The 24,865-nt window shown below is 42.0% G+C and overlaps 1 protein-coding gene across 1 annotated transcript in view; it reads left to right on the top strand.

Moving 5' to 3' along the window:
• The first annotated feature begins 10,828 nt into the window (after nt 1-10,828).
• LOC124050742 (voltage-dependent T-type calcium channel subunit alpha-1I-like) overlaps nt 10,829-24,865 on the top strand; it is a 127,543-nt gene continuing 113,506 nt past the window's right edge. The window contains exons 1-2 of the mRNA XM_046373550.1: nt 10,829-10,935; nt 14,732-14,865. Of these exons, the coding sequence (XP_046229506.1) occupies nt 10,846-10,935; nt 14,732-14,865 (224 nt within the window). The 5' untranslated portion in view covers nt 10,829-10,845. The remainder of the gene's footprint in view (nt 10,936-14,731; nt 14,866-24,865) is intronic.

Raw genomic sequence — 24,865 nt, forward strand, 5'->3', positions numbered from 1 at the left:
CTGTGTTTCTGATTTCACACATAATGAACTTATTTTATAAAGTCAAAAGTGCCATGTTTAACAGATCTTTACTGGACTGGCTACGATTAGTTGCATATGATAATGGGACTACATTTGCACAGCGTGTCTTTACAGGACCATGCCATGAATTTGAGCAAAACCAAATCCAGTGCCAAATAATATAAATCACAGTTTGGAAGCAAGCAGTAGCTGTAAGACCCACTAATAGATTTGTAGTGCACCAATGTGTGCATTCAACAACTCATTTTAACAGCTAAACAAAGACATAACTTAATAACAAGTAGTTCGCTCAGACATGTTGATTCCACGTATTTATAACTCGTCCTTGTGTGTCTTATCCTCTTTACGTCAGTCTCCCTCTGGTCCAGACGGCCCTGTGCCGTCGATGTTGTACCATATTGCTGCTCCGCTTTCATGCTGGTTGCTGCCAATATACATTATTGTCAGCTTGGCATTGCCCACTGAGGCTGCGGGTGCTGAAATAACACACCGGATCCTGTAGAGATGGTTTGAGGGTGAACAACACCTGTGCGTGTGTCTGTGTGTGTGCGTGTGTGTGTGCAGGTAAGAGGGTCATCCAAGGTTAGCAGCAGCCTTCAGAGAACCGCAGAACCAGTAATTAGCACAGCAGGTTCCTGAGCGTGGGGTTGAATATGTGTGTGTGTGTGTGTGTGCATAACTAGCAGTCCTCTTTTGTTTTTTCTTCTCTGTTTCCACCCTCCTGCCTCCTCTCACTCCTTTCATCCACTGCTTTTTCTTTCCTGCACCTCATAGCCATCTGCGTCGCCATGGTGATGTATAGAAGTCATGCGGTCTGACCCCGTGTTGGTTATGAGTTCCCTCAAATCTGTGCGCATGTATGTGTGTGTTATTTATAACAGCCTGTGTGGCCATCCTCAGAGAACCAGAACACTGATGGGGAACTTTTTCATGAGAACTCAGAAGAAAGGTTTTCAGTTTTTCAGTTTCTGAAAATGTATATGTTTAAAGGAAATAGTCAAAGTATATCCATAATTTATTTATTAACAGTAATGTTGTCCCGTCATAGATGCTGGTATTTTAAAAACTGATAATAGACAGAATTGAAATCATGATTATTCACCTGTCGTGTATTTGATTATTAAGCCTTCCCCAGAATAATGAATTTGAATGGCGTTCAGCTGAACTTTTAATTTAGAAATTAGTCGCACAGTCAAATAGATCAGCTAATACATCCATACAAACTTAGCCAGCCCACATCAGTGATCATTCTGTTGTTTTTTCTGTTAGCAGGAAGGAGAAATTCAACTTCACTGTCTACTTCACTGAAGATAGCAATAGTAGTCCTCATAAACAGCTTGAGCCTATTAAAAAAGATATCATATTACCTTCTAAAACTAAAGCAGGCAACACACTTTGAATTTTCCAGACCGTTCCCTTCAGCAGTGAAAGAATAATGCAGCACACATTGTAAACTGTTTGTAGATAAATCGTCAGACTGCACAAAGGATGAGTGAAATACATATAAAAAGAAATTTGTTTTGAAGAAAACAAGTGCTCATTTTATGGAGATATAGTCATAGGACATTATTAATAAATTTCCAGATCGACAAAGTTTGAAAAAACTGAAACAGTCCAAATGAAGATATTCATTCAAGTTTGGTAAATGACAGTCATTAGTGTGTCATTAACACTCGCCTCCAATGATTGCTATCTGCATGGTGTTATCTTGGGAAGTGTTGACTGGCATGTCTTAATGTGCTCTGTGTGTGTGTGTGTGTGTGTGTGTGTGTATACAAGTGCATGTTTGTGTACCTTTGTTCTGTGAACCGAAATTAACGTCTCAATTTAGGAAACGGGCAAGTCCCTGCTGAAAGCGATACTTATCGTCTCAGACAACCACACTTTGTTCCTGTTGCTGAGTTCATGAATATTAATGTGTCACCTTGTAATGTCTCAGCCAAATTATGGCGATGCCAAACACAGGGAACAAGCAGAGGGCAAAGCATTCGCAAGCATTCGCTGTAATGACTCAGGGACTCAGGAGGAAAGCAGTGGTGGAATGTAACTAAGTACAGTACGTTCACTCAATTACTGTAATTAAAAACAAATTCAATGTATTTTTGCTTTACCTGAATGTTTAACTTTGTACTTCTACAGACACTACATTTGTCCGACTGCTTTACTGCCATCACTAGTTACCTCTCGGGTTACAGTTTTTCTTACCCTTCCTGTCCAGTAAAAACCATGTAGAACCATGTAAAAACCAGGAGTTTTTCTGCTAAGCTGAAGAGGTGCATGTTCCTTTGTGGATTGAGAAAATTCTCCTGCTTCTTAAGGTGAATAAACTCTTGGAAACTCTTGGGTTAGCTGGAAAATGCATTGTTAAAAAGTGGAAAACAAGGCTGTTTTTTATGAGCTCATGAAAAGTTGACTTTTTGGAGAAACACGGTTCTCACAGGACACAGCTGATGTGAATTTTACAAACAGTAATTTTCCATGTTGCAGATTGATAAGAAAACATATCTACTGGCTGTTAATTAAGACTTTAGTAAGATAATGTAGGTATTTTTTCAGTAGTTGTGTAATTGGTGGTCAGTCTGTTCTTCGTTTTTTGCTCTCACTTACACAAGCCTGGCAGCGCTGGAGGACGGGAATAGCATGTAACAGTGGTCGTGGGCAGGAGAGGAAACCTACACACTTAACATTCGCATCATATTACCGCCATGCTACATCACAGAAAGAGACAGAGAGAGAGAGAGGGAAGTGGGAAAAAAATGACGGCAAGCACAGAAAATCCCACCAGATGGTCTAAAGGAAGACTCTGTGTGCATTTCCTGTTTTACAAGCAGGCTTCTATCTGTAATTGCAAACTGAGAGGCGAATTCACAAAAAGATTAAGTGACTTTGCTGCTAAACCTGCACAAATAATACAAGAAGGAACCTTGTAATTGTCTAAAGGTGAGGCGCTTGGATCTCGTTGCGAAAAAGTCCAACTTCTAAACAGCAGCCCTAACAGCCACACTCAGAAGGAAAAGAGTTGATTAGAGTTGGTTGAGACGAGTTGGGAGCAACTGAAGAGCATCAAGGACTGTTTCTAGTTATTGTGTCTTTTACCATGATCTCTACCAGCCAATCCCCACTGTTTTTGTCCACTGTCATTTCAGCATGTGTGTGTTGTGCTGTGCCACACAGATCAGTGCATGCAGACTCCAAACCAGGGAAAATTGCACTCAGGTGCAAAACTTTATGGGTTTGTTTGCACTGTCATATCATCAGTGATCACCAATATCTTTTGTGAACAGGACCTTGGAACCGGACAGATAGTGGGTGCAAGTGATGAGCAATGGTGGTATCAGTGGAAATGCATTCGCTGTGAAATCACACCACAGTATTTCCCTGCTACCCCCATTCCTCGTATCTCTCCCATCGCTGCTAAAAGACACCTGAGTTGGCAGGTGTTTGTAAACCAGCAGAAGTTAATCTGTCCCCTTCCATGCCTTCAGTCCTCCCTGTTGCTGCAGTTTATCTGCCTCAGTCTATTTCCAGGAGGTGATGGACTGCTAAATTAACTCATAGTGCACTGATAACGTCACCACAACCGTGGATTCCCCTTTTCTGCGTGTGCAAGCGTGAATGTGTGCCTGGCATTTTTGGCTTGTAGCATCAAATGAGGTCTTCAGTGGCATCTTATTCTGCTAAAAGATTGATAACATGTTATTAAACTAAACTGTTGGTCTCAGTTAGCACTTTTTCTTTTTTAACAGAATCAATCCTAAACAAAGATATTGATTGACAATTTAATTGGTGAAATGTGTGTTATTCACACACAAACCCGAGCACAGCATGCATGTATGCACACACATGACGGAGGCTTCCTAATATTTTTGTCAGCACTGGTTGCCACAGAAACAGGGCAGAGCTCGTCTTGAGGAATCCTATGGCAGCGGAGCTCTGGCCATCTGGGAGAGAAATGGAGTGGGAGACGCAGACAGAAAGAGAAGTCAGAGATTTGAAGAGGAGGAAAGTTGAGTAATTCTAGAAATACATTTTCTATGACCAAAACTTTAATTCATTTGTTGAAACAAGTTGTCCTTTAGAGTATCTGCTATAGCGAGTAAACCAGTCTGGGACCTTGTAACAGGGGGTTTCTATTAGGGTTCCCGTTTAAATTTAAAGAACCAGTTTCACAGTCCCAGAGTCATTAAATTACAGAATTATCACCACCTGTAGGGCTGCGAACCCGTAACTGATGCCTGACCTCTGACCTTCCAAAAATGGGAAAATCTGTGCTCTTCTCTGAAACACTGTATTTATAAGATTAAGACAAATCCAGCTCTACAGACATGTGTGTCTGATTTTAACCTGTATTCTGTCCTGAGTGGGTTCATGTCCATTCACGGCTTTCCTTTCGTACATTTACACTGCCTCTAAATCTGCTTCGCGTTCAGTTTGCGCTCTGGTCTCTCTGCTCACATCTCTGATTTGTTCAGCGATTCAGATCAGGTCTGGTGTGTCGTGCCCACCAACAGCTGTTGTCACCGAAATGATAAATGACAAATCAGAGGTTAGTTGACGGGATTAAGAAGGAAGGGGTCATCCTCCCATAGCTATGCTCGTGTAAAACAGTAAGATTGACATTCAAGATGTTGTAAGTCAAATTTATCTGTGCGTTTTTTCAATCCAAATGTTCTTTTAGCTTGTATGCTAATAAGAAAATGTGTGAAATGTCCCTGTTTTTAATGTAACTTATAATGATGTATGTACTATTATAAATGAGGTATCATTTCCATGTAGCTTGTCCTTAGCGTGTGCCAGTCAGCATTAGCACGCTCATTTGTTTTTTCCTTGTTTTTCTGGTGGAAACTCTCTGTAAGTCATTTCTATCAGGCGAAGGGCATTGCACAGTTAGAACATGATTTGGTTGTTCTGGTCATGTCTGTCTATCCTGAGCCTTATCAGACAGAAACCACGTCGCTGGTGTGTGCTGGGCTGACAGAAGTAAGCTTGTTGTTCCGTGCAGTCAGCCTAGCTAACCAAGCTAATGTCAGTCAAATCCGACGTGAGTTCTCTCCCCACACAAGCACTTCATCCCAGCACTCTCCAGCATCCTGACACTGCATTTCTGCCAGTAAAAAACACTGTGTGGACTCAGGGCCTCAGCCAGAACAGGTAGAGGCTGGCAAATTAGTGAGCAGTTTGGAAGCAGTAATTATACTGATGTTGTAGAGTCAATGTGCTGATGATTCACAGTTTAAAAGCTTCATATCACACCTTTTACCAAAGATCAATTTCACTTCAATTAAGACTGGAGACAAAACACACAAACGACTGTTGGACTGCAGGCTGACGAGCAGTGACAGAATAAAAAAATAATGACTTATTTTGTTACTGTCATCCTGACAGTTACTCACATAACCTTTACCATCCATGGGTCGGAGTGTGTCTGAGTGTGTGTGTGTGTGTGTGTGTGTGTGTGTGTGTGTGTGTACAGTCTTCTGACCTGACAGCTTAGTGAAAAGAGGAGTTGACATGAGACGCTGTGATGCATTACCGTGTGATATCCCATGACATTTACTGCTGTCCAATGCGTGCACACACACACACACACGCACACACACACACACACACACACACACACACTCTCTCACACACGCACATTCACACGCACACACTCACTCCATCTTCCCTTTATCCAGTCAGCTGTGCTGGATCGAAGAACCCCCTGATGGAAAATTCCAGGAAAAGAAAAAGACCTGCCAGCCTCCCCTAACGTTGTACAGTGATGGAGGAAAGGACAGCGTGAGGGAGGGCAGGGTGGACACAGAGGGTGAGCAACCGAAGGGGGAGAGACGGAGAGCAGTTTGAGCTGAGACGAATGTGTCAGAACAAAAGGACGAAAAGGAAGACTGAAGCAGTATACATTAGAATAAAGGCTGGTATGTCAAATGTGCTGAAAGCAGCGCAGTCGCTGACATCCAGTCTAAACTTTGTGGTGAGCGTTTTGCTTTTCAAACAAGGTAAATAAGTTTCGTGCTAAGCAAACCAGAGAGAACACAGTACAGATAACAATAAGTACTACAAAATTGCATAGTTATATCATTTAACGACTTTATACCACATAAGACCAACTAATAAAAGGTTTAAACTACTTTATCATTACTTTAGTTCATTTAAAGGGATAGTTCAACATTTTGACTAATACTGTACGGTAGTGGTCAGTCTACCTTGGACTGAAGTTTAGAAACAGGAGGTCTAATGTGAACTCTAAAGCTGTCTCTGTTATGTCCACAGTGTTTTGTCCACGTGAACACGACAGTGTGTGATTTGGGAGCTACATGCTGCACTTCTTCTGGGTTTTAGCCCAAGTTGCCACATATGGTTGGTGAGCTCAGGTCTTTGGCTCTGACCATCATATTTTCTATATGCAGCGTCTCCTCCTGTGTCATCAGCAGCGGCAGAAACTGACCTCAGCTTAAGGAAGCCAAAAGCCCCAAACCAACATACGTTTTCCCTCTCTCGCCTCATCTTTCTGTCTGTCTCTCTCTCTCTCTCTCCATCCTGCTCCCCTCTTTTTGTGACTATTTATTTCATTTGATAGTCGATTGGTTGCCATGGAAACCGGAGGTCATTTGCCTCCCGCATGTCTCTTTGGTTACAATAAAAACAAGAGAGAGAAGGCGAGAGAGTGAGAGAGAAAAGGCAGGCAGACATGGAGAAATGGGTAGAAAGAGTGACGCCATGCAGCGAGGTATTAAGAATTCATTTAGCCCCCGCTGCCACACACTTTCAGCCTCCCAGTCCTTTCCAGCTCCGTCACGCTGATGCTTTTGGCACATCCACATCTTTTGGGAAAAAGTCTATAGTGGCGCGGAATTTTATCTGGCCTTTTAAAAGCTTGGATTCGTTTCCTGCCAGCTGTGTGATGTAACTGAATCTGCTCCCGGAGCTTTGGGTCCGACTCCGCTGCACCTTTTCTCGCCAGGTGTGGGAAATCACAGCGTGCCACAGTGAATGCACAACGTTTTGGTGCTCAAATTAGTCATTTTACTCAGTCAATCTCTGTCAGATTATTGAACTCTGTTTAAGTGATTTTCCTATTAAAATTTCAGAGCTTGCGATCTCCATATTTTCACAGTTTTGTGACAACTTATAGACTCCCTTAATTTGAAAAACATTTATATAATCAATATTAAAAAAATAAACATTAGTTGCAGCCCTAAAATATTTTTGCCTACCTTAAAAGTCAACACCAAAGTATCTTTAATTACTTGGCAGCAAACCAATATGAGAGTTTCATTTGCAAGCACAAATAAACGCTATTTTTAAGATGAATAAACTCATTCCACTATGCTTAGTATATGTTCCCATGAGTGCACAATAAAAAGCATCATTTATAAAACAAAGCAAAAGAATTCAAAAAGAGATATCCAACACTCTGGATTGCATACCAAAAGAGACATGACTCAAATATCAGTTTTTGACAATTAACTTTTCATTTATGTAATAATCTGTCCATATATGAACCAGTATGTTACTCTGACGATATATAATAAATGTAACTGTGTTATACTGTATGTCGCTCATAGAAAAACACCTGCTTTGATCTGACATTTTCATTAATGTTGGATTTTGCAGGAGGTTTTTTGTGTCCCAGAATCGCTTAAATGCCCTTTTCGAAGCTTTTCATATGGCCAGTAATAAAACCGCTATCAGGCAAAAAACCTTAAGTGCTAAACTTTCTGACACAAAAATGTTCAAATCCATCACAAAAGTATCAGAAAGCTCCATCAGTCAAACTGTGCTCCTAACTATTTTAATGGAGCTGCTCAGTGGCCCACATTGAAGTACTGTAGGTGTTCCCGGCAGCTTCCCGCAGTGAGTGACAGCCGCTGCATGAATGTGAAGCGGAGCGTGCAGATAAACAGTAACCTACTTTGCAATCGCTGTTAAGAAGAAGAAGAAGAGGAAAGGTTAAAAATTCCGGAGGTGAAACAGTTCTGTAAAACAATTTCTGAGTTAATCTTCTTGGAACACCCTGTCTGTAATAGAGCTTTGTGCTTTGAATGCCATCCAGCTGCCGCGCTGATGTGCGCATGTGTCTGTGCGAGGGGGAAACAAAGATACAGAGCTTCCTTCAAGGCACCTGCACTAATTGACTCATTTTTCAGAAGTGGAGAGAAAGACAGACAGACACTTGCAGCACTTGTTAAAGACAGCTCATGTACAGGCAAGGCAGGAGAAGCTAAACTGAAGTGCAGGGCAACTCACAGAGGAGGCTGTTTTTTAAGGAATGCATTCGGCAGTGGAAATATAACCCTGAGATAATCCTTATAGCATTAGCCCAAGGGCTGTCATCATTACTTAGACTGGGGAAATAAGAAAGCGCTGACCTGCAGTTTTATCCGGTCGTGCTAGTCACATTAAAGTGTGTGTCTTCTTGGAAAGCCTGCAGTTTCTTTCTGATTTCTTTGGTGGTGTGTTCGCAGGCGCTGCCTGGAGGGTCTCACCACGAGCTCGGTGACACTTGCAGATGATATCTCTGTCCTCATTAGGAAGGGCTAGCTACAGAGAATAGCTGAAGAGGCAAAATGTATGCGTGCACTATGTGCCTGCCTGAGGAATAAAGCCATCACCGGAATATTTTATCATCTGCGAGTGGATCTAAAATCGATCTTATTACATATTAAATGTTAAATCATAGTATTTTTATTTCTGACATATCGAAGTAGAGCATATGCACTGGACAACACATAAACAAGCAAAATTCGGCCAATATCTGTCCAAGCTGTACATGTAGCCTGTCTAACCTTAAAGCATAACAGAGTGGCAGTGAATTTAGCTCAGCTGCAGAGAGAACCTTATCTTTATTTCTAATTATCTCCCATTGAGGAACTCGAGTTGCCGTTCCTTCATTTTACCTGCTCTCTTCCCAAATTTCAGTACAACATGTATTTTATCTGTGCATCATTGAACACTGCATTGATTCTCTATTTATTTATTTATTTATTTTTTCATATGTTGCCATTTTTGTTTTTCAGAAACTATTAAGCTTCCAGGACAGATGTTCCAGATGTTTTACTAAGACTCCTAGAACTTTCAAACATTTGAGAACAATAAGTCTTCATACGTGTCTCTTTTCAGCTAATAAACACCTTCTGATCAGATAGATTGTGGCTCCACTCCTACAGCTATCAGTGCCCACCAAAGTTTGAGATGTTTTGCACGCTCTTCTTGCAGTGTTTCTCTGCATGTGATCTGAAACGTTCCCACAGTTTTTGCTGGTTCCTTATCAGAGATGGAGTAGCAGTGTGCTGGTCCACATTTGTTTGTGTGTGCATTTGTCTCACTGCTGCAGCTCGCATGTTCCCCCCACTTTGTATTAAGTAGCCAGAACCTGGCAGCCGGTGCTTCTATGAGCAATAGATATAACTCAATTAAAAATGGAACTTGCAGTGTATTAATGTGTGTGATGCAGCAGTGTGTGAGGTCGGATGAACGAGTCTTAAACAACAAATCGCCTCTTTACCTTCTATCACATGTCTTCTTTAGAGCTTTTAGCCTGCAGGACATCAGCATTAACTGTGCCTCCCTGCAGCGCTGAATATTTCTCTTTCAAAGATCCCCATCAGCTGAGACGCATCGATTTAATGTTTGATTTAATGTGAGACTTGATGTGCACAAGTGAGGCTGCGGGTGTGTGTGTGTATGCGTGTGCTCACGTGTGGGTGGGTGAGTGTGAGCGTTTATGTTCTTGAACACGTCGGTCGGTTTGCACATGCATATCTGTGTGCGTGCACTTTACTGCCCGTGTGTGTGTGTGTTGGCGAGTGGGTGTTTGTGTGCATGTGAGTTTCCTTTGGTGTGTTTGTGTGTGTGCGTGTGTTTTGCCCACTCACAGCCTATCTTTATCCATGCTGTGATATCTACAGTCGTCCATGTCTTCCTAGGAGGGTTCAGGCAGAGCTAAGAGAAACACAGTGAGAACTGAATCTTTCTTTCTGGGAATTCTGGCTGTTCAAACGAGCAGTGTAGTGGTGTGCTCAGAGAAGAACAGGTTCTTATTTCCTGTGTGTGTGCTGCTTGGGGGGGTGGTGGGGATTTCAGCATCCTGTGCTGTATAGCCTCGGGGAGGGATTGGACCTCCTGGGCTATCACAGCACATCCTCCTTCACATGCTTGTTAGCCAAAGCGGTGCGCTGATTCCCCCAACACACAGAAAATGCATATTGAATCACTCCGTCTCACTCTGCTGCTTTGTTTCTGTCGGTTTTTTTTTGTTGTTGTTGTTCTCTGGCATGCATCTTGGTTTTGCATGTTGTGTTCGCTCCGTTAACCTTTTCCTCTAAACAAATGTTGTTCACGGCATCATGCTCTCTCGAAACATTTTGGCAACACTACAGATATTGTCTGACATTTGCTGTGCAGCTTTTCTCTCGTCATCCTGAGTAGTCAGCAGAGAATGGGATTTTCCTCCTAGGAACTCATAAGTTTTAGTGCCTTGCTCAAAGACACATTGGCTTGGTTCCAGGTGAACAAAGTCACTGTGCTCAAACAGTGGAGAGTTTACCATACTGCCATTGTAGCTGACACTGTCATTATTGATGTGACTGTTTAAATGGTTAAGTTACCTAGAAACATCAATCCCCAAATAGTATTTAATATGTATTATTTTTATTTTTTATTCTAATATTTCTTTTGACCTTGTAACAACTTGTGTATTTTTTTAGCTCCTTCCACCTCAGCAGTTGAAGGTTGACTTTGGTGTCCTGTCTAGTGTCGTCTCTCTGTGAGCTGTTCTCCTTAACAGTCCATGTTTCCACGTGGTTCGAACGCGTGAGCATCATGGTGATCTTGTTGAACTGCATGACCCTGGGAATGTACCAGCCCTGCGAGAACATCGACTGCTCCTCAGACCGATGCCAAATACTGCAGGTACGCACGCTCAAACACGTTTCTTGTTCACAAGCAGTTAAGGTTATCCATAAGACATGTGAACGTTATGATTCACTATAAGTAACACCTATAATGTTTCATGAGTGATCATGTAGTGCATCAGAAAGCATTATGTGTGTTTATAAATGTTTTGTAACTCATTGTGAACCTGTACTGCAGTACGGATGTAGTTTTTATTTGATCAGCTAATGCACTGTACTGGCCATCTAGTGAAGAAGGACATTAACCACAGCTGACATTGTTATTTTTATTGATATTTACCTCTGGCTAAACATTTCTTTCACCAAGAGCTGATGAAAACTCTTGTTTTTCTCTTGTCTGAGGGATTGTTTTTATCATTGCTCTATAAACAAAGTTTACTTGGTTACACGGGATCATGTATATTTGATCAGAGGCTCATGCTGCACAACAGCCCTTACACACTTACAAACATGGGTTTACACACATGCACACTTCCACTCAGCCATGTGTATTTTATATACGACCCTCCCAGAACTGGAGACTTACTGAACTGACACACAGAGCAACGATGTGCACATCTGTCCATTTATTCCTACGAAAAGAACACACTGATTCACATGCACACACATACCATCCCTCTTTTCCTTTCTCTATTCCTTCCTCTCAGTCCTCCCCACTATTGCGCTCTCCCTCCCGTGCTGCGGCCTGTTAGTCCTCGCAGTGACTCATCGCCAGCGTGTGGTCCTTACGGCACGACGGCGAGCATGACTTTCTCACGTACGGCACCTCGGCAGCTTTCCCCATCATCTGGCAAAACACAGAATCCCTTCTCACTTGTGTCCATGTGGCCTGAGTGGGTGTAACATCTGCGCTCGAGCGTGTGCACGTATGTCTTCGGTCTGTCGGTGCGAAGCTCTTGTTGAACCACCCTGGCGTCCTGTTTTTCGCATTCTCACACAACCACACACAAGGCACTGCACTCATCGTGTAAGAGCCAACACGCACAGTAGATTGATTTGGCTCCCTGGGGGAGGTGGCTGGTGAGTTGGACTTAATAGAATTTCTCCTCCAAGTATCTGTAAGACCCTATTCAGCATCAGCATGGATTTAGTGGGCTACAACACCACGGTCAATACGCTCTTCTCAGAAAATCTGTTGTTCAATACCATGATTTCACTGGTGCCTCACCAGCACAATCTATAAGCTCTAACAAATGTGGACTTAAAGACCTCTGGAGGCTTAGCTAGTTATTTAGTCAGCTACTGTCTGCTTGTAAATGCATGAGTGGATGAAATTGAACAAGATCGTTCTGGTTATCACTGAAGTCCAGATTCTCTATAGCTTTTGAATCTTACTTCGTTCTGTAAGAGTCAGAAGCAGCAAAAGTTGGCTTTGGTCTGGTTCTAATGCTTCTGGGATGTGGGTTGAAACATCAAGAGCAAACAGAAATTTTATTTGCATTTGACTTCCCTGCAGCTATCCTGTGACCTGGATGAGCCTTCACAGACATCACAAGATGTTGTCTAGAGACGACATTGTTTTCATCATGGTGCATAAGAATCATAAGAGAATCAAGGAGGAGAACTATATGCAAACAACGTCCTTCATCACAAATTACAAGTACTTAAATGAGTGCTTGAGCTTGGACACAAAGCTGCAAGGCTGCTCCACTTGTGTCCTCAAGTGTCTTTTGTAATTGCAGCATTCTTTGATCTCACAACTTGTTAGATTGGATTGAAAAATACTTTGAAGATGTGAAAGGTTTGAAACGTTCACTGCTGAAAGATTTTCTTTTTCATGTAGTAATGTTTTACTGTTGGAATATATAAATTTGTAACACTATTAACTGGTGATGCGCAGTGTATCTCTCTTTACCTCTCTTAGAGAGGTATAAAAGCCTTCAAAATGACATAAAAGCATTACTGATAAGCATTTTCCATTTAAATAGGCTTGAGACAGAATAGTGACATCTTGTTTAAACAATGAAGTCCGTCATAAAGTATTAGGTTTTTACTGTACAGCTTCCATAACTGCCACGTGTATGTCTTGATGTAGAACGTATTCAAAAATCCAGATCAGAAAATTCAAGAATGATGAGTATGCTGTCCTTCATTTATTCTGCCTGGACTTGGTGTGTCAAAACAATGACATGTTCGTAATTAAATTTAAATTAGAATTAAATTTACATTTTTAAAAAAAACAGCAATGTGCAATACTTTTTCTTTTTTTGCCTTTAATTGTCATCCAAAATCTGCCTCTTGATTTCCTGATTAATTTAATTTGCCAATTAAAACTTGATTGATTAAGATCTATTGGTCAATACTGATTTATCACAGATATATCAATACATAAATGTCTGTTAACAAGTAATGGAAATTTGCAGTTTAGAAATTAAGATAAGTGTTACCACTAGCTTGTCCACCAGAGAAAAGTTTATTTTCCAACTGTACACAATAAGGGGATGCTAATTAAACATTTTTCGCTTCTGGGTATGATATTTTCTAATCTATTTTAATTTTTATGTTGGTTCACTTTAAGTATTAGTTTTAAGTTAACCTGTTAGTTAATATGATACACATTAGACTTGCTTAACATGAGAAAATCACCACTTGTCATTGTGAGCATGTTAGCATGCTGACATTAGCATTCAGTTGAAAGTGCTAACTGGGTTGGTAGTGGGTATGGGGTACAAGAGAGCTTAAATACCAGAAATTAAGGAGTAAATTAAATAAAGTAAATTAGGAAAATATCATCATTTGACAAAATCTTATATGAGCTAAAGTATGAGCAAATTGAAAAGTGAAGAACAACAAAGAACAGAAATGAATAGAAGATGAATGACAGACGGGAAAAGAGCAGAGAAAGGGATAATCACAGAAGTGAGACAAGAGACGCAAATGGAAAAAGAGGAAAGAAGACTGGCAGAAATAGCAAAACAGAGTAAGAGGTGAGGTGAAAGAAAGAAAGCTGTGGAAATGTCAGAGGAGGAAACTTTGTTGACATCTGGTGGAGTTTTGCCCCCTTTGGTTCATCAAACTTAACAAAAGGTAGCATCTCGTCCATCTTTCTGTTTTGACAAAGGTCAAGGTTGCAGACTTTCCTGCACATTAGTAAGCTGGGCTGGCGTCCCAGCACTCCTTCAGAACTGCTGAGTAGGACACTTCTTTTCTGAGGCGTGATAGTGACAGAACAAAGATTCACATCAATGGTTTCAGCTTCAGATCGTGTTGCCTGCAGTACTTCCCCCTGAAAATCAAATTACAGGCAACTCCAAGCGAATCAGTTCATCTCTAATCCCCTGTATACACAGAAAAGAACACTGGCTAATCTAGGCTTTTGCTTACAACAGCAATAACACGCATTAGCAAGCTGAGATCTTTGATTTATTTGGATTTTTTTTCCTCTCTTCTTTTAATTAGATGCTTGATTAAAGCTGCTAGAGAGGTGGTGGGGTGTCCACGTGGGGCTTATCACTGATTACTGCTCAAACAAATTATTTTCCATTACCCCACCGTTTAGGGCAAACTGCTCAACTGGGGAGAGGGATGAGTGTGGGTGAGGTGTGGAGGGAGGAGAAGAATTGAGATTTAATAGAGAGAAGGAGGTTAAGAGAGAGAGAGAGGTGGAGATATGAAATTCTGAGGCAAAGAGAGGAGAAAGACAATAAATAAACTCGTTGTGGGCAGATGAGTAAGAGAGGCTGGCGTGTGGGGCCTTTGGCCTCCTCCCAGCCTTTAGGGTGGGAAGAGTGACATCTTTTCTTTATTCATTCTTGACATGTTCTCTCTTCGTCTCTGTATGTCTTTTCGGACAGGCCTTTGATGCATTCATCTACATCTTCTTTGCCATGGAGATGGTGATAAAGATGGTCGCCCTGGGAATCTTTGGTCGTCGCTGTTACCTCGGGGACACGTGGAACCGACTGGATTTCTTTATCGTCATGGCAGGGTGAGGACATCCTGTTCCCTTTGTTTTATCCCTTTTTGTATGTCAGGGGACTCAGATCAGCGTGAGCAATGACAGCTTTTGTTTCAAACACATGTCTTCCAAAGCTGGGTGATTTACCGAACAAAATAAAACAGTTCATAGCACAAGTTAAAACATAATAATGGGGCAGTCAGGATCAGGTTTATTGCCAAGTAGTTTTTCGCATACAAGGACTTTGACTTGGTGTATTAAATAAAATAGAAAAACATAAAATGCAAATACCAAGTGAAGAGTCATAAATAGAAAAGAGAAAATTGACAATAACGTATGAGAAAATATTGTGAAAACAATAATTGGAAATGGTCTCATAAGACTCACAAAGGGCAATATGAAATGCGCTTCATAACTGAAGCCGGAATTCACCCATTCACACACACATTCATACACTAGCAGAAGATGCTATGGTATAAGACCGATAACCATCAGCATGAACAGTCACACACCGATGGACGAGACATCAGTCTGCTGTGTGTGTGTGTGTGTGTGTGTGTGTGGTTGTGTGGGGTCAGTTCATGTCAGGTGGGGGTCCTCGGCCTTATTGACGAGGCCTGCTGCACATGGGAAAAAACTGCTCATATGATGTGAGGTTTTAGTCCTGAGGAGAGAAGCGTCTCAAACAGTTTGCACCTGGAGGCCTGGGGTGGGAGGGGTCAGCCACAGTCTTACCCTGCAGTCTGCCCTTGTCCGCGGTGGTGACAGCAGCTTAGCAGATGTTGATGGAGGATGTAGTAATAATAATAATAATACATTTTATTTATAAGTGCCTTTCTCAAGACTCAAGGACACTTTACAAAGATAAAACAAATACAAAGAAAACAGATAAGAGCAACACACAGTGTGAAAACGGGACGATGTGGTTAGAGGGAGTATGCTGTTTTAAAGAGGTGAGCTTTGAGTCTGGATTTGAACTAAGGGAGAGAGTCAACGTTACGGATGTCCGGAGGGAGTGAGTTCCAGAGCTGGGGAGCACAGCGGCTAAAAGGCTCTCCTCCCCATGGTGCTGAGGTGGGCGGAGGGCATAGTGAGGTGGATTGGGGTGGGATGAGGTGGTGATGTAAAGGAGATCAGACAGATAGGGAGGGGCGAGGTTGTGGATGGCCTTGAATGTAAACAGGAGCAGTTTGAATTCTACTCTGAATATAACCGGGAGCCAGTGGAGTTGCTGAAGGATGGGGGTGATGTGGTGGAATGGAGGGGGGGGGGTTTAGTGATGATACAAGCAGCTTAGTTCTGGACCAGTTGAAGCTTATGGAGTGATTTGTGAGGGAGACCAAAGAGGGGGGAATTGCAGTAGTCAATAGGGGAGGTGATGAGGTTGTGGACAAGGACAGAAGTGGTGTGTTCGGTGAGGGTGGGGCGGAGACGATTTATGTTGCCTAGATGGGAACATGCAGACCGGGTAATGTTAATGATGTGAGATTGAGGGTGACACCCAGACTGTTCACCAGGGTGAAGGAGGAAACTCAGGAGCTGTTAATTGTGAGGGGAAAACTGCCAACTTTAGGTAATGTAGATTTATTACCAGTGAGGAGAATTTCTGTTTTATCACTGTACTTAATTGTAGGAAGTTTGAGGTGAACCAGGATTTAATTTCAGATAAGCAGTTGGTGAGGGAGGATTGTGGAGTTTGGATTACTGGAAAGGTAGCGCTGGGTGTCGTCCGTGAAGCAGTAGAAATGGATGTTGGATTTGCGAAAGATATTGCCAAGGCGACGGAGGTAGGTGATAAAGAGAAGGGCCCCCAGGACTGAGGGCCTCGGATCTGAAGGATTGGAGTTGGATGAACTGAGTACGGCCTGAGAAATATGAATGAAACCATCCAGGGTGGTGTGAGTGATGCCAGTGGAAGATAATCTATTGAGGAGGATGGTGTGAGAAACAGTATCGAAGGCCACACTCAGATCAAGAAGGATCAGAATAGTGAGCAAACTGGAATCAGCGACCATGAGGAGGTCGTTTGTGATTTTCAGTAGAGCAATTTCTGTACTCTGACGGGGGCAGAAACCGGACTGTTCGTAGAGGCCGTTTTGACTTAAATGGAGAGTAAAGTTGAGTGGAAACAATTTTTTCTGGTATTCTGAAGATGAAAGGTAAGTTGGAGATGATGCGGGTCTTATTGTAGTTGTTGGGATGTGAACCAGGTTTTTTCAGAATTGGGCTGACAGCTGCAGGTTTGAAGAGTGTGGGAACATTTCCAGCAGTGAGTGAGGAGTGGATGATAGCGGATATGAGGGGGAGCAGGGAGGAGAGGCACGACTTGACCAGAGCTGTGGGGAGGGGATTGAGCTGACAAGTGGAGGGCTTGGATTTACGGATGAGGTCTAAGATTTCAGAAGCATCAGGGAGTTGGAAACTGGAGGATGGCTGACAGTGTGGGAGAAGCTCAGATAGGAAGGAAGAAGAAAAGAAGAAAGAAGAAAAACAACACTGAGGAGTTACAGGTGTCAGTTGAGTACAGGTGAAGGGGTAGGGAGGTGATAGGAGAGGATGGACTGAGTGATGGCAGTGCGGAGGTGCACCATCATAGTCTTTGGCAGGTTGAACTTCCTGCGTCACATTTTCCTGTGTTCCTACAGTTTCCATATAAAACATGTTTGAATAAGAAAAGGAATTTTAATAAGAATTTATCATGCGTCTGTTTAAAGGCCTGACTCCAAATCTCAGTTTTCTTCTCAGCTGTTTCCTGACAGTGAAGATCCGTTATGCCGGAAAGCACAGCCAATCGTGTCAGAGATATTTAACATGACATCAAATATTAACATGTTGATAGTCGCTTGCTTTCACCTGGGACATGGCTGACAATAACTCAACGATAATATAATTCAGCTGAGCTAATCACCACAATGTAATTTAATGAGCGAGCTGAAATTACCCTGTCATAATTTTTGCTCAGGGTCATACTGTCAGTGCTGACTTAACGAGTATGAGCCAAGAACCTTTGGCTGGTGAAATGAAATCACTTAGGCGGACTGATTTCACTCTTTACGACCAAAAGGAGCTAAAACGGACCAACGTGCCTTCGTTTGTACCACAATTGTTTCTTGAACACTTAAATTAGGTCCTAAAGTTCTGCTGGGCCTGACAGCATGCAAAGCTTATCAGATGAAACGTAACCCCGCTTGTGACCATAACCTTAAGCCCATCCTCTGCCCGTTTTTAAGCAATGGGATTTGTGCATTGTGATTTTGTGCATTCAACTCTACATTGTAGCTTCTGCTTGTTCAAAACACCTGTTGCAGTCTGTTTTGATGCTCTGACTGCCTGTTGTCTGCTTTTGAACATCTTTGATTTTATTGAGTGATGCTCCACTAACAAGAGAAGCCTTGAGCCTTTTTTAAAATCATTTCATGTCTTATTATTGTGTATTGATGAGGACAGGGACCGGAAATGTATCTTTCTAAATGCAAATTAAAGAGGGAATTCACATCTTTGTCATATTGTAACTTATTCAAAATAATATTAAGGTTGCTTTCACACATAAGATCCAAACGACCGAACCAAAGTCGATTTCATTTGATCTGCCCCGACCAGTTTAGGCGTGAAAGATGCTTCAGGTTTCATGGTCTGGTACAACAGAAGGAGTAACTTAATGAATAAATAAACTGAAGGTGTGTTCATTACCAGAAATCTGATTCTGAGCCAAATTATACACGCTTTACTTTGCACACACAAAATCCAATACTTTTTGATTTTCGATTTTCATTGCGACCAAACAACACAGCAGTTCACGGCACGGTCCAGGGAGGAAGATTTCAACACTTTAACTGCTGTAGTTTAACTGCTGTTTTATATTGTAAAGAAAACCTACGTGTGCTTTGCAACACTCGCATTGGGTTTCAGGAATTAATACAAGAACTCTGCATTCTCATAGTCGCCAAGCCTTCAGTTTAACTAGAACTTTCACGGGTGTGAAAAACAAAGAGAGATGTTGACAGAATTAAGAAGACGACTGGCAAGAAGCGGACGCTTCCAGAGCTGGGGCACCACATTATCTTTTGGCACGTAAGAATTAAAGTAATTAACATGATTTGATGACTCAAAACAATCAAGTTGTAGCGTCTCATTTTTATGTTCTCGAGATCATTAGCATGCAGTGTAGAACCCCCAAGATCAGTAAACAGATCCGTTTTAAAGGAGATGAAACCACCACCACATTGTCTGGGGATGTTGTGTAAATATCTCACATCTGCGTCTCCTGTTAGCTGTAGCTTTCTGAAAGAGAGATTCTCTGTTGTGTTGGACACTTTCCGAATATCATAATTGACTCTGACAAGAGCAATTAGGAAAAATGAGAAACGGGAGTTTCTATATAAAACTTCAAGGGATTTTAGTCATCAAGTAGAAACTCAATAAATGGACCAAATTAATATCGTATACAAAAACTTTACTTGAATAGGGTATACTTGAATGATAATGCTAATACAATGGTACAGTGTTTATTCACGTTGACATGAATTTACTTAAAGCACTTACATTCCCTGAATTTAGCAACTACAAAAATATGAAATGCATGTTTATTATTTTTTTACAAAGCTGTCGTAATTTGTTCCTATGCCTCACAGAGACTCAAACAGAGCCAAGTTTGAGACTTTTTGTTGATATTCTGGTCCTCCAAAGCCACACAGGAGATCACACAGGCAGAATCAAACTTCCTCTCATGACTAAGAAAATGTTTTTTAGGTGTAAAATCAGTGGAGTTTGTAATAATGCAGCTGCATGATACTGCAGTCGGTGGTCTGATTAGTTTTATCTTTGGTTCTGATGGATGCCTTGGGGCTTTATGAAAATCCAGATTGTACCTTCAAACTCCCAAAATACAAAGATGAAGACACCCAAACTTTAACTTCATGTTGCTGTATGTGTGTGGGTACCTTATCTGCATGCTCCTGCTGCAGGTAGATATGGCGAGATATGCCCCACAGCAGGCTGCCGGCGTAACTGGATCACCAGTTATTTTTCTGGGAGGTTTGGTACTTGTTGGTACAGAATTGCATAGTGAATGCGAGGTTTACAGGGAGCCAGTCTGAACATTGATGCTGTCAGTATTCTATAACCTTTACATCACTGGGCAGTTAGTCATAATGACACTTCATAATGATGCTTCAAAGTAAAAAGCCGTCAGCTGCCAGTTTAACTCTGATACGTACTTAGACGGTTGCCAGAACAGATCAGCCTGCCTCTAACAGTTTCTCCTCAGTCAATACCGTCTGTAACATTTCGGCCTGATGAGAACATGAAAGCAGGATGTTAACTTTTTATCAGCAGTCAAATAATTGTTTTAAATATTGCGTCATAAGAAAATGTTTGTATTAAGATTTGAATATTTCTGTTACGTCTTTCTGAGATGAATTATTTTATGTGAATATTTTTCTTTTCTTTTGCTCCCCTATAGTTTTTTTTTTTTTTTTTACCATCTTGAACTCAACCTGAATTTTTCTATCTGAGATATTTTCCCCTCCTCCCTGCCTCATCCTCTTCATCCTCCTCTTCTTATTTTCCCCTCAAGGGACCGTGAGCATTTTTCATTCTCTTTTACTGCCCTTGTTTTTCTAGATTTTCCATAAATTTCAACCGTCACCAGTGGATTCTTCCATCCTTAGGCCAGAGAAGCTACTGCTATCACCATCCTGCTCTCTCACGGTGTTTTATCTTGTCCGTTTCCTCGACTCTGATCTCGCCGTTTCAGCTCTCGTGTCTTACTGCGACCTTCCTCTCCTTGCCTTTTCTTTAGTCTTTAGAGCCTCGTCTCTGTGCGCCAAACCCCCATGCTCATCACTCACATTCCAGAGAGACACCACCACCAATTATTCCCCAGTCTTACATTCACCACATGCAGCGCGTGTAGCTGCAAGGGGAGGGAGGGGGGCAATAAAACGTTGCACCCCTGGGAACTCGTGTGCTGCAAACACGAACAGTAGGCAAGCTGCAGGGAAGGGATTTGGAACAGCGTGAGTCCCACACCAGGCTCTGCTCAGCCTGCCTGTTTGGATGAAACCAAACCCCTGCACACAGTTAGATTGTATGGAACAAAGTGTGAGCGTGATGTTTATGTGTGTGGAGAAGGCAGGCGTCCAACACTGAACCAGAGGCTTGCTTTTTGAGCTCCCTCAGGCACCATCACCCCGCTGAGAGCCTGTTTGTGTTAGGCATTTTTAATTTTTACAAACAAAAATCCAACTGAAAGCCTCTCGTGTTGTACTCTTGTGCATTTTGACGTGATTCAAAGTTTGTGTTTCATTGGGTTAGCTGTTGTTGAGTTTGCTCAGGACTTTCCATGTTTACCAATAAATGACATTATGCTTGATTGTTTAAAAATTGGAAATGGACAGACAGTATTTATTTTTTGTGCAACAGATGTACAGCTAAGATGTGCACCACATCTTAGGGTCTCTGTCTAAAACATTATCACACTATACATGCTTGTAGACAAGATTTTTTTATTCTGACCAGGCACAGCGAATGCACAAATTTGATTGGGTTTAATAAGTTGCATCATGTGAGATGATGCAATTGGTCCATCCTTGCTGTCATAAATACTAGAAATGCCCAGTTCTCAATAAGTCATCACTTGTAAGTCATCCAAAGTACTGAACGCTTGACGCTGTACTTTCTGGGATCCTCAGGAATTCACACAGCAGATCTTGAGATATTTATAGGGCGTACAGAAAGACAGGTGAGTTCTGGAGTTAGTCTGCAGCACATTGCTGTGGTGTACCTTTGTACTATTTTCTGATATTTCTCCCACTTCACTCCGTTGTGGGTTCGTGCTGGTGTCTGTGGTCCAGCTGAGGATGTTACACAAAAGACTGCACTCTGACATAACTCTATGAAAGAAGCTCTTCAGATGCCTCTTCAGGGATCTGTTCCTTGTAGACCTTTTATCAAGAGTGCAGACCTTTTGACATTGTTAATGTTTGGAAGACAACGTGCTTTAAGACCCTCAGAGAGTCCTTGAAGGACATGGTGTGTGTGTGTGTGTGTGTTTGTCATGCTGATAACAATTCAGTGTTTCTGTGAGTACACATGCATGCGCACTTTGCTTTCAGACATTTACTCTCACGTATACGTGGTGCATAAGCGAATGAATCCCAGGACGCCAGTGGTCTTTGGTCTTTTTTCTTGCTGAACAGCTAACCACAGTGAATACGCTTCCTTTTACATCCATTTTCTCTGAGGCCTCTTACAGCCAAGATGATGACGGCAGTTCCTTTGTGCTTAACATAACCAGTACCATAGGATGTCTGTCTCTCTGTGTTCACCTCTTCTGTGTGGTGATTATGTATACAGCTGCTCTTGGCTCTCGGTTGCAGTAATAACATTGCTTCTAATGAGTAACGCTGATCCTAATTTGTTAGAACGCTGCGCCACTGTGTTCGCCTGCAGCCGGGTGGACAGGGAGGGGCGGAAAGGAAGGGAAAGGACAATGAAACAAGAGGAGGCATCAGAGTGATAGGTAGAGATAGATGATAGATTAGTCTTTATCTGGTGGCACTGGACGTTTGTATATGAAACCTGCACTTGAAGAAAATCACATCTTGCTTTGGATTAACTTCTTTGTGAATCCTTTCAGGAACCAGTTCCAGAACCAGTTGTCACACACAGACACACACACAGCAGCTCCACTTCCACATATTTAAAACTGTAATCTGCCCCCTCAAGATCCTCATGCATTCTGTGTATGTGAGTGCCTGTACTGTATATAAGTGTGTGTGTCTGTGTGCATGCCTTTGTGATAGTCTGTCATTTGGGGTAGTGTTGGAGAGGCTATCTGCGAGCGCAGGCCCGGCTTTACACCTCCTCTCCCAGGATCCATTCATTCTCTCGGCTCCTCCTCTCTCCCCTCGCGTCCTCTATCTGTCTGCACCACTCAGCAGAGGAGGACGTAAAGACAACGCTGATGTGTTGGGAGAGCATGAATGAAAAATACTAGCAATGTAGCGGAGACAGGAAGCGACGTCAAAGCGTATTAATGGAGGGAAATGTCAGGACTCATAAATTTACACATTTTGCGCCCAAACGCATTCTTATCAAACCTGTTGGAAGAGCGACAACCAGGGGGGCTGCATGTGCGCTCTTTATCTCAGACTGTTGCTCGTTTGCTCGGCTGTTGCTCAGAGCGTTACCCATCTTAGCAAGAGCCACTGCTGTTCAATGGGCCATCTGAACCGGCCAGTTGCTTGTTGTAGTACCCCTATCGCTACAGTCATAAATGCTGGTTGTGTGATTGGCTCCCGATGGGCGATGCTGCACTGCTGCTCAGAAGTTAATCTGCTGGGGGAGGCACCGCAGTGGCATTTGAGCCTGGGGGGGCGGTTTGCCATTGAGGGAGATACAGCAGTAGAATTTTTTTCAAGTGAGCTGTTAATTCAGACAGGAAAGATTTATCAGGTTTTGCAGCCACCTTAAACATTATGACTTGATTTTAAATAACAGCAAAACCAGAGCCGTTTATGTGTTCTGCTGCAGCAGGACGATGTTCTCTGCAGTTTAAAGTAAAAGAGGTCCCCTCGTCTTCGTCCTGCTGGTTCTGCTTCTGACCAGCCCTCAGTCAGTCTCCTCAGGTGATAAGAGAATATATGTTTTAAAACAACTTCAATCTTTATTTAAAAAGTCTGAACATAATTAACTCAAAGCATTTTTAAAGTTTTTGTGCTGCTTTTGTAAAACGTTCGTTTAGCACAGTCTGCCTCATGTCAGTGGCTCTTAAAATAAGATTCACGTGATTGCGTCTCATTTACTGTATATCACTGCCAGTGGTTTGAGTTGTAGGATTTGTGTGTTTTCAACCCCATCCGTCTTCCGCCATTTCCAGTAATTCAGTACAAGTTGTACAGCAAAATGTAAAATGCAGTCTCACAAATTTTGGCTTCATTTGTCTCTAAAAAGGACTAGTAACAGTAAAAACGAAAGTGAGCGACTGATTTGTGTCTGAACAGATGTGTGTATCTGTTAGTGTGTGTCTGTGTGTTGGTATTTCATTTTCTTTTCATTTGTTTATTTATTCAGTCTATGTCATCTGTTTCTTTCTGCTCTGGTATCATTTTCATGTTATGCAAATATGTGTTTGTGTGCTTACTGTGTGTGCAGTGAAGTGTGCAGTTCTTCATATATCGAACATATGCTTTTAGTACATTATTCTTAACTGTCTCCCCCCTCATATTCTCAGCTGCCAAACTTTGTACTGGTAGGAAGAGCAGATGGGAGACCATAATTGATCTCGATCTGCGTCGGCAGAACTATATTTACACCTATATCAAATATACTCCCTCTGCTTTGACAGAAAGAAGTGTTGATTATCTATCTACATTATATAGACAAAAGTATTGGGACAGCTGACCATCACAACAACAGGAACTTTATTGACATCTCATTGTAAACACACAGACAGCTTTGCAGCTCTAACAGCTTCCACTCTTCTGTGAAGGCTTTCCACAACATGTTGGAGTGTTTCTGTGGGAATTTGTGCCCATTCATGCAGTAGAGCATTTGTGAGGTCACACACTGATGTTGGACCAAAAGGCCTGGCTCACAATCTCCGTTCCAGTTCATCCCAAAGGTGTTGGATGGGGTCCTCTTAACCAGTTGCAGTATTTTTAAACCAAATTGTATCTAAACTTAACCAAACTGTTTACTCTTAGCAGTGTGAGATAACAAAACAAATTTAGTCAGGGTTTGGGAAAGCACAGACTAATTATGTCTTCCTGACGGGGACGTCTGATCAAGAAAACGCTGTTTTGGCAGTTTTGGTCACACACTGTTTGGTCACACATGTCTTCATTTTCAGCAGCTTCCATAGCTTGGTCCAAAGCGTCATGTCTTGTGAAAGTGTATCTATCTATCATGTTTGTTTTTTTTAAACGTTGAGATGAGATGAGAGATCATCTTGCTGATCTAACTGCAACCTAAGAGGGGACCCTCTCTAATGTGCAGTGTGACTGTGGTATTGAACTGCAACGATGCT

The sequence above is a fragment of the Scatophagus argus genome, chromosome 2 (assembly GCF_020382885.2).
Source record: "Scatophagus argus isolate fScaArg1 chromosome 2, fScaArg1.pri, whole genome shotgun sequence".
NCBI classification, from domain to species: domain Eukaryota; kingdom Metazoa; phylum Chordata; class Actinopteri; family Scatophagidae; genus Scatophagus; species Scatophagus argus.